The sequence below is a fragment of the Micromys minutus genome (assembly GCF_963924665.1).
Source record: "Micromys minutus genome assembly, chromosome: 2".
Lineage (NCBI taxonomy): Eukaryota > Metazoa > Chordata > Mammalia > Rodentia > Muridae > Micromys > Micromys minutus.
This window is the reverse complement of record NC_137971.1, coordinates 56,580,386-56,594,861: the sequence shown is the minus strand read 5'-3', so window position 1 is coordinate 56,594,861 and position 14,476 is coordinate 56,580,386. Positions and strand designations below refer to the sequence as shown.

At 52.2% G+C, this 14,476-nt stretch overlaps 1 protein-coding gene across 1 annotated transcript; it reads left to right on the top strand.

Moving 5' to 3' along the window:
- Window positions 1–660: 660 nt before the first annotated feature.
- TSPAN32 (tetraspanin 32) lies at window positions 661–14,192 on the top strand (the record flags this gene model as incomplete). Its single annotated transcript, XM_080911545.1, has 10 exons — window positions 661–726; window positions 1,321–1,435; window positions 2,297–2,394; window positions 6,155–6,229; window positions 9,968–10,069; window positions 10,565–10,651; window positions 12,043–12,126; window positions 12,434–12,525; window positions 13,530–13,579; window positions 14,075–14,192. The coding sequence occupies 10 exons, from the start codon at window positions 661–663 to the stop codon at window positions 14,128–14,130; spliced, it is 825 nt and encodes a 274-aa protein (XP_080767671.1). The 3' UTR covers window positions 14,131–14,192.
- Window positions 14,193–14,476: the final 284 nt, after the last annotated feature.

The window sequence follows — 14,476 nt, the reverse complement described above, 5'->3', positions numbered from 1 at the left end:
GACTCCCTCCATCTTGAAACTTCTATGTATGCACCGTGCCTGTTTGCCCAACCCCTGTACTTTCCTGAGATTTGACTCTATCACACCTTTTCCCTCTGTGCTGATTATGAATTGACTAATACCATCAGGTCAGGAGACACGGTCCCCATCTGCAGAAGTTCTGTTTAGGGATTAATCTCAGGAGGACTTGGGACACAAGGTCTATCCCAAACACTGAAGGTTTTTATGCAGCTGAACAGTTACAGTTTAGTACACACTTACAGCCAATACCAGACATTGGGCCCTTCTCTTCCTGCTCCCCTCAAGACTCCACCCCCTCCTCATGCTGTGGTGTGGCCCAGCCCACCCAAAGGGAGGCCTCATGTGCCTACAAAAGCCCAGTCAGTTGTCTTGGGCCAGGCCAGAGCAACAGAAGGTATGGAAACTGCCCCCCTTCCGGCCTGCCCTTCTTCCTTCCCCCAACCCAGCCACTAGGTTACAAGGGTTGTTGACAGATAGGAGGACACAGCAATACCTACTGTGTCCGCTGTGGTCTGAGGTCCCCACCCACTGGGGAACCACAGAAGGGAGGAGGGTAAAGAGGAAGGGAGGAGAGGGGAGGTGAAGGGAGGGAAGAAGAAAGAGGAGAGGAGACAAGAGCAGAGAGGAGAGCTGAGCACCATGGGGCACTGGAATCGAATCAAGATTGCCAAATGCCAGATACTGATCACCAACTTCTTTATCTTGGTAACACGCATGTGGAACAGAAGAAGTAGATGGGTAGGCGGGCAGTTAAAGGAAATAGTTCACCATGCCCGGGGCCTCCAGCACTGTGGTCTCCTCTCCTGCCATACCATATTGCAGACTGGTTCTGGGTTCCTGGTTACTACCCTTAGAGGACTGTGACCATCTGTACATGATGTCCTTGTAGGCATAGCTGTCACCCCAAGGGCCAGCGAAGAGCCTGGGAGAACATAGGTTGGCTGGTGACTTAGGAGTGTGTAGGAACTACCCGGAAGGGGTGCTGCCTGGCACTCAGGAACTGGAGCTGTCAGGACAGGGACTGTAGAATCTCTGCAGACAGTCTGATGAGAACCCCCAGGTCCTCAGAGAAAATGGGCACAAGTGAGTGTGTTCTTTACGTCTCTGTACGTGTAGTAAGGGAGCTGTGAGTAGCTGCACACAGAAATATGTAGGCTCCTGTAGCTGCCTTGTGCCTATGCACCCAAGAAGCTGGAAGGAGCCAAGCTGGGTGTCCCAGAAGCCCAGGCCCTACCTTCTGCCAGCGTGAGGGGCCTCTGCAGCTCCCCAGTGCTAATGGAGAGCCTACTTTACTCTCAGCTGCTGGGCCTCACCATGGCCACCATGGCAGTTGTCACTCACTTCGGAGACCACTTTACTGTGATTGGCCATGCATCCTTGGAGAGGAACCCCTATGAAACACTGCGCTACTGGGGTAAGTAAGGCCAGAAATGGCTGCAGAGTGGAGGTGGGAGGGTTCCAGGGACAAAAGCATCTGGGAGGGACGGACTTTACTCCCCAGCCCTAGGCTGCCCAGAGGAGTTAGCTTTGGTCAAGGGTAGAAAGAGGATGTCCCAGTGTCCTGGTTGGACTAACAAAGGTGGGGAGTTTTAGGCAACAGCAGGCATTCCTGTCCTGATTCACCAGCCCCATAGCCATGGTCAAGCTGTGGCAGGCCCCAGATCTATGTTTTCAGGGCAGAGATCTCCTGAGGTCCACTCAGATGGGCCTGTGAGACTGTTTATGAATACCATAAACAGAGGGCAGAAAATGCCCAGCTGGGACCAAACCTGCCAGGGTGTCCCACTTCCACAAGAACAAGGCCACTTTAATGAGAAGGTCTTCCTGGTAGGAATGCAAGGAATCTAGGAAGGTACCCACCCAGTAGGAAAAAGTGGGAGAAATTGAGACCCCCGAATGGGGGATGGGTAGCCTCAGTCCCTGCCTTCCAAGGCACTAGGCCTCCCTCCAGCAGGAAGCCTGGGGCCTGGGCCTGCACTGATAAGGCAGAGCCCACACTGCCACCTGTCACTGGAGTATGGGGATGTGCTTACAGATAGGCTGTGAGGCAGGGAGGGCGGGGAAAGAAGGAAAGCGTACAGCCCCTAGCTTGCTCCCTTCTCTTCCCCCTTCCTTCTCAGCCTCAGGAGGACAGAGGCTATTGGGCTTTGGAACGTCCCTTTTTGTGGGGCCTGAGATATGTGCCTTTTGTGACTCCCAAAGTAGATTTCAGATCCAACTTCTATGCCCAGCCCCCATGCTAGATTCCATGCCCTTTGTCTTTCTGTTCCCACAGCCTTCTATGTGGGGATCAGCCTGGCAGGGCTACTGAGCCTGGGAGCTGCTCTGAGTACCATAGCCACTGTGAAGGAGGCCCATGGCCTCATGGCTGCGGTAAGTTCTATGTGCTGCCAGATGACGCCAGCTCCCAGACCTCAGACAGGGACAAGAGCTGGAGAGGAATGAGACCAGGGAGCTGCCTGACCCCAGCAGAAATATCCAGAAAGAAGCAAAGGCCAGGGGATATAGACCAGTGAGTCCCTCCACCTATACAGTTAGTACCTTTTACTTACCCAATCAGGACCCTCCTACCTGAGCCAGTCACAAAACCTCCACCTGGGTTTTGCAGGGCCCCTTAAAGAAAGAATCGGCCCTCTCTGCCCTGAAGTTGTCTTCAAAAGCCCTAGCAGGGCTTGATTCTGATACCTAGCCAGGTCTGAGACAGGACTGGGTGAATTCTCATTGAAAGACCAAAAAGGACCAGGAGGTCCCTAGAGCTGTTTCTGCAGCCTGGGTTTCCTTGTCAGAGGTCCACTGTCCTCGCCTAGCCATTGAAGAGAAGTCTCACAACCCCAGAGAAGAAAGTCTTGGTGTTGCTGTATCTAGTTCTCCATATGGGTGCCTTAGTGTACCTCCACAACCCTCAATGGTTAATCCAGATTCCATCTCCCAGGATCCTCCCCATGACCACCCTGTCCCTGTTTTATCCAGGCTTTCCCGGTAATCTGCCTGTGAGCACTTCCTTCCTGATACCCTGCTCTCTTACCTGCCCCTCCATTCCAAGCATTTCCTTCCCATCTCCTTCCATCCCAGCATCCCTGCTTGCAGGCTTCCTAAACTCTACCTGTGAGTGACTGGGGAAACCCAGGAACCCTCAGGAACCTGAGCTGAGGGCTTTGCTTCCTGGTGGGCTGGTGGGCTGTGATCTCAGAGAATTTGTGCCTTGCTAGAGGGAAGCATGAAGAGAGACAAAATGGAGGCGGGGGTATGCAGAAGGCAGCACGTGAGGCCTGTGTCTAGGTATAACATCATGCCACTAGGGGGCACCATAGTCAGCGAGGAGACAGTAAAGCAGATTGCAGTAAACAGGTGGGCCAGTTCCTGCTCAGCCTTGTCCATCTCAGCAACCCCCAGCTCCTCCCCTGTCCTGCTTTGCACTTTATTTGTGGGCAAAGGATTCCGGGAGCATTAGAACCCACCCAGGCCTTCCAAAGCTTGAAATCCACAGCTCTAACAAGGCTCAGGGCCTGGTTATGTGGGTTAGGCTAAAAGGCACCTCCAGACTCCTACTGCATGGAGCTGTGCTCTCAGGGTTATTCCCAGCCCAGTGCAGGATCTACACCCCAGCATTGATAGTAAGCTCTGCTCAGTCACCACAGGGTCACTGGGAGCTCCCCTGGTGGTCATAGTCTCTTTGTAGCATGTTTATGTTTGTGCCTGTGAGCCCGGTGGGCGCTGTCTATGTCTGCCTGCCCTGTTTGCCATGGATCTGTGACTGCCTGTGTGTCAGAGCACATATAAAGGGGGCTAGAGAGTGGAAACAACCCCCAACGAGACTGTGCCTGCTGCCCCCTCCCTGCTCTTTCCTGCCCCGCCTTCAACAACACAGGAAATGAAAGAGCTAGCTGGCTGCAGGAAGCCAGATTCAAGTTGTTTACCAGTTTATTTATTCATTTATTTTCGTTTAGAATGAGGAGAAAGAAAATGGTCACAGCTAGGTCTGGCTCAACCTCTCTTTGCACTATGCAGGTCTTGAGACCCTTTCTATACATGCACACGCTCGAGCACACACACACACACACACACACACACACACACACACACACACGCAGGGGGGGTGGCTTACAGATGAGACAGGCTAGACAGAGACAGATGAAAGACAGAGGTAGAGAGACAGAGAGAGGGGGGCATGGGGAGGGAGGTTGATTCCCTCTTGAGCAATGAAATGGTTTCTGAAAAGGTCTGGACTGGGCTGGCTCACAGCCTCAGCTGGGACGCAGAGTTGAGGAATGGCTTCCAGATGGGGAAAGCAGCCTTCAGTTGCCAGCAAGAGGAAAGATGAGGGAGGAGGAGAAGGAGGGATGAAAATGTGGAGGAGAAAGAAGGAGAAGGGGGAAGAAGAGGAGGGGGAAGAGGGGAAAGAAGAGGAGGAGGAAGAAGAAAAGGGGGAAGAGGAGGAGGAAGAGGGAGAAGAGGAGGAAGAGGAGGAGGGGGAAGAAGGAAGAAGTGATAAAGGCAAGAGAAAAGCCGAGCAGCAGGCAACCCCAGGGCCAGCTCTAAGGCAGGCTTTGGAACTAGCAGGAAGAAGCAGGAAGGGGATTCCCCATTCCTGCAGAGCACATACCTACTCAATTTGGGGGCCAGTGCCAGTGACCCCAGCTCTTTCCACACACTTTGAAGACCTAAGCTAGCCCTGGCATGGGCTATTTGTTCCTAGTCCCCTGGCCAATGACTATAGTCATAGTGAATACTAGTCACTTTTCTCATGGGTTACCCCTGAGTGATGCTGGGTTCAGAACAGCCAGGTCACAGCGGCCATGAGCCACATGCAGTGACATTTTGGAGTGAGAAGTGGTTGAAACAGAGGGATCGATGGTCACAGGGGCCTCTGTATAGTGGGTGGACCTATATGCATAGCTCTGGAGCTGGCCGACAATCAAGAGCACCAGGCAAGAGACTCTAGGGTACCCAGACCAAGGTCCTAGATAGGACTTTGGTGGGCACTACTGAGGAATGGGATTCCTAATCAAGACTGACCCTGTGAAACCACCCACAACGTTTAGGGACTTGTACTAGCACACGGTCAGGGGAAACATCTGCATCGTCCACTAGCTTCCATAAAGAAGTCAGAAGTCTATACCCCAACTAAAGGGAAGAAGAAAAGGCTGAGCGTGTGAAGATGGATCTTTTTGCACTCTGGGTGTGGGTTGGGAGTCAGATAACCACAGAGACCCATGCAGTAGTATAGAGGAAGGGTAGGAAGCTCACAAGAAGAGGTGAAGGCCACAGTCTCTGGGGTGTCACACCAATACCCAGGGTTGTGGGCTGTGGTTCTGGATGAGTCAGGCTGTAGAGGTTAGGGTCTCCTTGGAAACATGTTTCATAAACAAAACAAAGAACTAGCAGAAGGCGCCCTGCCTGAAGTGGCTATTCCCTACTTTCAAGAGGGACGTTTGCAGCTGGGGATGTGGACCAGCTGATAGAGTGTTCGCCTAGCATGCATGACACCCTTGTTCAGTCACAAGCACTGAATAAAACATAGTGGTCAGGTACAGCTGTAATCATAGCACTGAGAAGACGAAGGTGGGAGAATCATGAGTTCAAGGCCAGCCTGGGCTACATAAAAATGCTGGAGAAACAGCATCACAGTTATGAGGGATGTCTGCTCTTCCAGTGGACCCAAGTTCAGTTCCCAGGATCCATAGAGAACTACCTGCGGCTCCAGGTCCAAAGTCTTTCTTCTAGCCTCCCCGAGCATCCCTGTACATGTACACATAATACGTGCAAACTTAAAAATAAACATAGATACTGGCCCATTTATGTTTAAAGGGTAGGAGTTCTGCTGCCAGAATTTCAGATACCGAGAGTTGCAGCCTGGCCTTTCTGGGCCCCTGTTTCTCCCATGGGCAGGGTTCTTTACACTAAGAAAGCCTACCACTCTCAGGGAAGCAGTGTAGCACCTTAGGTTACAGGTCCGAAGAAGCACCCAAAGCCTGGAGATGGAATTCCCAGAAAGAGCCTCCCCCAGCCCTTCAGGCAGTAGGGAGCAGGGCTTACACCTGCACCTCAGCCCCGCCCAGCTGGGGAAGATATCCACCTGCCTCTCCAGGCCATCTACCTGGCTATGCAATAACCAGAACATCTCTGTCCCCAGGGTTTCCTGTGTTTTGCCCTGTCATTCTGCATCTTGGTGCAGGTGGCCTTCTGGAGATTTCACAACCCCACCCAGGTGAGTTCAGCCAGGACCCCTCTACCTGGAAGCTAGTCACTTTGCCCAGGGTTTCTGCTTGTCTTCTCTGCCCAAGGAGATCCCCCAAGTCTCATATCAACCCTGAAATTAGAGGAGAAAAAAAGATTATCTATGCTCCAGAGGATCTGGAAGAGGGTTAAACCTCCACAGTAGCTTCAGGGCATGGGTGTCCAGAGTTCTGCTTGAGGTAGCCCAGCCAAGCAGTACTTTGGCAGAACATTCCCTGTCCACCGAGGGGTGGTCTGGATGGCTGGAGGATTGGGTCACAGTGTGGGTGGCCTCAGTCGAGACAGCTGCCAGGTATAGGGGCTGGCTTTGGATTGGCCTACAGCAGCTGTGGCCCATCTCCCTGTTCTAAAGCTGTGTTTACATGCTGAGCCCTAAACTTAGGGCCCAGAATGGGCAGGGGCCTCACTGGGACCAGAGAACAGACAGCACCCAGAGCTTAGTCTACAGAAAGAAAGGGTCCCTTTACTCCAATCCCCATAAGACTGGCCACGAGGGCAGTTCTCTAAGCCCTGCCTGACTCTGGGCAAGGTAGGGCTTCCTCCTGGACTCTTCCTCCTGGCTGGCCATCTTGGAGTTCTGAATTCCAGCCCTGGTGAGCGACCTGGGGGTAGTCTGGGTAAAGACACCTTGGGTTTGAAACTGAGGGTAGCGTATCCTCTGTCCTCCCTGGACCTCTGTGCTTCTGTGACTGGAGTGAAGGCGCTTTGGGAGGACTACTGCATGGTAGAGCTGAGCCTGCAGTGTAACGCAGGGAGCATGCCCCAGTCCATCCCCAGGCGGTCTGGAATGTGGACCTAGTTCTAGGTTGTCCTGATCTGAAATGAGGAAGTGTGGGACACTAAGTACAGCGTGCAGAGTCAGCAAACACCCTCCCATCATCCCCCAGCCCCATGGGTAAGAAAGGATACAGGAGTCACCCGTTAGTGCTTGAGAATCGTCCTAGTCCCCCCGAGCCTCCCTGGAAAGATCCCATGACATCCTGAAACAAGGGTCTAACAAGAAGATGAAGGACAGAGGAGGAAGAGACCTGGACTGTTTCCAGACACAGGCTCCGACAGGAAGTGAGGATGGGGTGCTCCTTCCTGGTCCCCCCTCCCAGGACACAGGCCTTGGCAGGCATCCAAGGTTGGTGAGGACAGCAGTGTGGCTCAGCCCCTATGCAATGAATGCAGAGAGATAGGGCTATTCATTACCCCCTCGAGGTGGCTGCAGAGTCACTTTGCCACAATCTCCCACTGTCCCCTAGGAGGGGAAATGAATTGTTTATCTTTTCTTAATAATTCATATCAAAACCAAGCATAAAACAGGCATGTCTTTGTGGCCTCGGGACCCAGTGCTGGTCCACAAGCCACCTGCAGCTCCACATGGGGTCCTTCTGACCTTGGCTGTACAGCAATCTATATCAGCCTGAGCTGGCAAACGTGGGGGTGGGTAGATACCACAGCACCCTGATCTTACAAAGATGGGGTGGTACCCTGGACATGTGTTCTCAATCTGCAATAATTTGGGCTACAGAGATTAGCCTGACAGGGGCTGGGGATGACAAAAATAAAGGACAGGCATGTGCAAATACACACACAGAGAGAGAGAGAGAGAGAGAGAGAGAGAGAGGAAGGGAGGGAGGGAGGGAGGGAGGGAGGGAGAGAGAGAGAGAGAGAGAGAGAGAGAGAGAGAGAGGGAGGGAGAGAGAGAGGGTGGGGGGAGGGAGAAGCTGGGATCAGGAGGTTTGAGCTCTCAAATGGAAAAACTGCAGCCCCCTTTCTCCAGTAGCTCAGTGTTTATTATGTACAGCTGAATAAGGAGGCGAGGTTATTACAGATAAACAAGAAGACAGGCTTTACTGCATACAGCTGGACAAGAAGGCAGCTTTAGCTAATCTTAGTGAGACTCACACAGTGGGTGGCTTTGCCAACTTCTCATGAGGCTGTAGTCCTTGACAACAAATACCCACTCAGGACTTCATACACTCAGGGTTTCCTCCACCCTCCACACTGGACAAAACACTTACAAGGGAGAGTTTGTAACCCAGAAGCTGCTTGCCAGCCCTGCAGTCCTTATTCTTATTGGGAAGGACCTCTGGACAAATGGCATGGAGGCTTGTGGCCCTAGTTTAGGAAGCCTCTGGTCCACTTTCCTCATTCCCATGAGAAACTCCAGCGTCAGTCTCTCACAGAGCACCCTAGATGCCAAACTGGGCGCAGATGGCCACGCACTGCCCCCTACCCCAGGGCTCTGCAGAGAGTTCAGCCTGGTCTAGTGAGGTTCCAAGATCGGGTTCTAAGGTCTAGGCAGGGCTCTGTTGTTCTGCACGTTGGGGGTGGGATGCTGGGCAGAACCAAGCTGAGCTGAGCTCTACAGCTGATGTCATCCCTATTGTCCTGTAGGAATGACAGTGGACAGAGGGCTCCGGGACACTGGGACATCCTTGAAAAGTGGTAGAACTCATGAGGGAAATAAAGTCAATTGTGCTAGGGAGTAATACAAAAAGGGGCTAGTTCAAGTGGGCCTGCTTGCTTCTGCTAGCTGCCACACCCATTCCAGAACAGCTCCGGACATTCTCAGCCGTCCCCAGGATTTGCTCCCTTAAGGACACAGTAGCCCCACAAGCTCATAGAAGCTGAGCCCATGAGAGGCCTCTGGGCTCGACTGACCTGGCAACCAAGGCCAGCTTGGCACCTGCCCCCAGTGTGGGAGGGCCGGGGCAGGCTGAGCTGGTATGACTCATGGGGATGTCTGGCTCTGTTGCATGGATAGAGAGGGAGGAATTGGTGCCAGGATCAGCAGTTAGCAAGGAGTTCCCCTGGTTCCTACAGGGGCCTGGGCCTGGGCTGGACTAACTAAGCACCTCTAACTGCCCATCTGTCCACTATGATCTGCAGGAAGCTGGTGAGTGAGGCCCATAGAGGACACCAAGCCATGGGACAGACACCCTGCCTTTCTGAAAGACATGAATGACCAGAGGACACACAGGGCTTCAACACCACCCCACCCATTTTTGACCACTATTTGTGTGACTTGGCTGCTGGCCTGGCATGAACCTGGGAGTAAAGAGGACTCTGGGTCTTGAAGGCAAAAAGATGTAGGAGGATTTGCCCTGGGTCAGGAGACCAGTGAGCTCCACTTACCCAGGATGCATTCCTGGAAGAGATTAAATTCCAGCTTGTCTCTGAAAACATATTTGGACTGGGGAGGGCATCTTAGGGTAGGGATTGAGCAGAATGGGGAAACAGAGCTAAAAGAAAGGAGCAAAACTGTTTAGGTTTTCTGTGTGTAGAGCAAAGGCAGGACCAACGTCCTCCTCTTCCTTGTCTACCTGTATCTGACTCCAGATACCTTTACCTTCCTTGGTCCAAGACTTAGAGCTTATTTTCCCAGTATTCTGGGTAGTTCTGGAAAATGACCTTCAAGTACCTTAGGGAAAGAAAGAACTAGTCCAGGCCTTTGTTCACACTTCTCAGCAGGCTGGGCCTATTACCTCTATTCAGGCCAGCAGTAGCACCAGGATGCCATTCTATGCTACCCAGAAACCACCACTGAGGGTAGGCAGCTAAGCTCTGCTGGCCTCTTCTTTAACCTTTGGGAGGCCCAAGGGCAAGAAGCAAGCCACAGGATTGCCTTGGTAGGAGGAAAGTCCTTGGAAAAGGAGGCCCAGGATGTGGGCTTCCCTGGGTCTGTCAGGGTGTTGCTTCCTATGATGCCCTGGTGCAGGTGGAGGACGCGGTGTTGGACACCTATGACTTCGTGTACGATCGGGCAATGAAGAGCCCATCTAGCAGCTGGTGGCAGGAGCTGGCCGTCATCCAGGACACGGTGAGCTAGGGATAGGGTGGTCATACTTGCTGTGCTCTGGAGAACGGACGGCAGAAATCCTGTAGAGTCAGCCATCCTGGCCAGAATTCAAGAGGAGATCTCAGAACACAGGTCCCATTTTGGATAGATGACTGAGCTCCCATCCATCCCCCTCTACCCCAAATAGGGCTGTCTACCCAACATATGGCCAATGCAAAATAAAAGGGCAATGCCCCTATTCAACAGGAACTGAGAATTCCAAGAAAGAATTGGGTATTCTTAAAGGAAGTAGGTGTTCAGCCACCAGGCAAGCAGCAGGGCCCTGAGAGAGCCAGCCTGCTCTATCACCAGGACAAGCCACTGGTGGCTATTTTTCCAGGAGCAGCTGTTTCTCAGCTGGCTCTGGTCTCTGGGGAACCCAGTTTGCATAGTCACCCAAAGTACTTGTGCTTTGTTGCCTTAGTTTTCCCCAATCAGTCCTGTTCAGTGTGTGCTCCTACCTGGTCTGCCTTGCAGTTTCTGTGCTGTGGAAAGAAATCTCCTTTCGGGCTTGGGGCGAGCACCGGAGCCATCATGTGTCAGGGCCAGAAGGCCATGAGAGAGGTGAGAAGTGGGTGGGGGTGCTGGGAATAAAGGCTTCTTGACTCAGGTCAGGTAAGGGTTGGGTACTTCAGATTCTACCTGTGAAAAGACATCTTCATCCTCTTTGGCCCTTCGGCCCCTCACATCTTGGGACCTACCCTAGAATCTTAGAAATGTAACCCCCTCCCCAGTGATAGGGGGCCACAAGGAGGGAAACTAATAGGATGGACAGCTTGACTTTAACCTGAGGCTCAACTCTTTTGCAGGCTAGCAGCAGGTATGTGCCCCACCTACTTTCTTCCTTTAAGAGGCTTCCCGGGGCCATCAATTACCTCTCCTACCCTATCCTCTGAAGCTTCTAGAAGCTCAAAGCCTAGGCTCTGCATAATGGGGTGATCAGATATTTAGAGGGAGTAGGAAGGGGTCCCCAGGGGCCCCAGAAAGAGCAGAAAGTGCTAGGGTAAGAGATGAGTAGCCCTTCTATCTTGAGGGCTAGGCCTTGACTCACTCTCTCTGGTTTCTCTTTCTCCCCAGCCCCCTCCTTGTCCCAGCCCCCTGCTGTTCTGGAAACAAACCAGCCCTATCTCATGGGGAGAGATGTCTGGCTACCTTCCAAGAAACAAGAGGGTGGGGAATGGCTCATGGCCCAGAAGGGAAGGGAGCTGGCCTGCTGGGATGGGCTGAGAGTCAGGGAGCCCCATTGGAGCCCCATCCACCCAAGAACAGTCCTCAGGTCCCAAATACAAAATAATTCAGTGCCTGCCTCCTTCCCCGAGGGTGGCAAGGTACCACAACTGATTGCAAAGGATCCCTGGTGGGAGAGAAGAAAAAGCCAGCTCAGGCCAGTAAGGGCCAAAAGGACCACTTGCTTGCCAAAATGTAATAAAGCACCCTGTGTGGCTCCACATGGTCCAGCCCATCCTCACCCTCCCCAAATGTCTCGGATGCCAATGGTCACCTCCCTGTTTCTAGAGAGAGAGACTGTTAATGTCAGGCCCACAGTGAAGAGACCTGCAGCATCAGATTCTCTGCCCTCCACTGACAGCAGCCTCAGGGAGACTGCAGTGTATTTCTCCCCTAGACTGCCTAGCAACAAACAGGGGCCCACTGGAGGAACCCAGGGAAGCTAGAACAGAGGAGGAAGGTCCTACCTGCTTCCCGGGTAGTAAGCCATTGTCCCCACAGACAGGTTTCATGTCCTTAGTCTCAAGGTCCATGAAGCCTCTTGCCCAGAATGCTCAGTAGCTTTGCTTGGGAAGGTGAATACCATGACTGCCCTGGCCTTAGCATTGGTTGAGCAAACCATGCAGCTCCAGGGGCTTCTGGGAGGAAAGCAGAATTGGGAGAAGCTGAGCACACTGTGCAGGGAGGGCCAGCCAGGGTGGACAACCATGTATGCTGCCTTTGTCCAGGACTGTCTCCAGAGCATCGGGAACTTTCTGTGGACACACTACAGTATCACTTCCACCCTGACCTGCACCAGCCTGGCCCTCACGGTAGCCACCAGTTCCTTCCTGGCCCTCCCTCTATCCTGCCCTGCCTTGCCCCTTCCCAGGTAGAAGGCAGTCCCTGGGTTATTGCCCCCAAGCCAACGCTCTAGTCGTGGCACTGCCAGGATCTTCCAGGCCCAGTCAGCAGGGAGGAACTAGCCCCTGACTCAGGGGGGAGACCCAGTGTCTCCCTCATGCCCTCCATTTTCCAATCCTACAAACCTCCCTGGAAGTTAAAAAAAAAAAAAAAAAAATCTTCCACCAGGGTTGTTAGTGGCTGTTGACTCCTAGGCATCTCTCCTGACTGTTCCAGGTATATGCCATGATGCTCTGTGCCTTCCTCTGGTTTGCCATTCACTCCTACTGTGGCTTGGATCGGAAAGGCAGATACTCCCTGACGCCACGGTAGGCCCCTCTCTTTCCAGAAAGGTCTTACAGCACCACAGGGTCATGGGGTAGCTTCGTCTCCCACCTGGAGGACAGGGGTAGCCTCTACATGTCCTCCTCTCTTCTGCCCACTTCCAGTCTCTGATGAGACCTGATGTCACCCTGCCACCATCACAGAGATATGAAGATTCTAGCCACCCCCAAGACCCCCAAACTGCCCACCAGAACTCCCAGGCCAGGATATCTGGTCTTAAGAAACCCAGGGCTCTTCATGCTCAGTCAGGAAGGACCCAGTGCCAGCAGCCAGGAAACCCCTGTCTGTTACCAGAGCACTTGAACCTTCCTTGGTGGGTGGTAGGCCAGCTTCACCCACCCCCACCCCCAATGCCCTGGCATCTGGATCCCTATGTCCAGCATCTGCAATGCCCCTGTGTGGTCTGAAAATAGCCTTGCCATTCCCTTAAGAGCATTCTTGGGAGTATTTTTAAATGTCCATATTGTACACACGCATGTGTGTAGAGGCTGGGGGACAATACTGATTGTCATCCTCAAGAATGCTGTTCTGTTTTAAAATAGAGTCTTTCACTGGCCTGGAGCTCACCAGTTAAATTAGACTTACTGGTTAGAGAGCCCCAGAGAGCTTTCTATCTCTGCCTCCCTAATACTGGGATTACAAGCATGCACCCCCGTGTCTGTCATTTTTATGGCTTTAGTAATTAAACTTAGGACCTTATGCTGGCAAGACAAGCATCTTCTACATTTATTCATTTATTATTTATATAATTAGCAATAAGGGGGCATGTGTGCATGCCTCTGACTAAATTATAACCCAGTCCCTCTCACAGTACCTTCTAGACCATTCTGAAGATGCCTCACCATCCCTTCTTGTCCATTCTGGGATGGATTTGTCTCTTTCACAAGTTTTACAATAGCCTCATAGTCCCTATAGAACTCTCAGGAACAGATCCCCAGTTCTTTCTAGAACATGGAGAACAACCTCACTGTCTCCCTCTGCTTCTCAGGTCCCATGGCTGCCAGACCCAGGAACCCAGCCTCTTCAGATGGACCCAGGGTGGGTTGATGCTTCAACGCCCCTCTGAAGTGCATGCTTTTACTAATTAGTCAGCAACTCTCTGAAGCATGGGTATTTGCTGAGGATTGGGTCTAGCAGGATGCTTGCTGCCTGCTTGCTCACAGAGATGAAGTCTTTGGCTCTGAGCTCTCACATAATCCTCAAAGGAGTAAATAAACTCTGTCTTGCACATGGTAGGGCAAGGGAAGGGGAGAATATACCACCAGGTATGTTAGGTAATTTTATGTAGCCCATCAGAGTAGGGAAGGCATGGAGGAATGGCTAAGGCAGCAGGAACATAAGGTGGGAGCTAGATGTTGAGGTCAACTATTTTCTCTAGGTCATCATAGAGAAAACCATGACTTTGGCTTCATAGTCAAGATACTGAAATGTGCAGAACCACATGGTATGGCCATGTTTTGATAATGGCCACTGGCTGCTAATGCTCCTTAGTTTAGGGAGGAGAGGTCACCATATCTTCACCTTGGATTCCAGCTACCTCTCCCTTCTGCCTAGTAACTGTTACGGTCTTGGGAGATGCTGGACTGTGACGAGTTAACTGAAGCCAGGTCTCCATGATCCAGAATCCACAAGGTGATGCATTTAGGTGATGGAAGTGTTTGGGATTCCACACTCCTTATAAATAACTCCTCACCCCAATAAACTCATTGGTTCAAACTGAACCTTGGGTAGAATCCTTTCTTTGATCTACTGTCCATGGCCCCATCTGGGGTGACCAGTTTCTTGTTCATGTTTCCCTGACAAAAGTAAAGCAGTCACCTAGAACAGGCAGGATGGAACCAGGGCAGGTTAACCTTCAACAGCCCACCCTACGCATCTACTTCTGCTAGCCAGCCCCCACTTCCTACAGGCTCCACAGTAGCACCACAGAGAGAA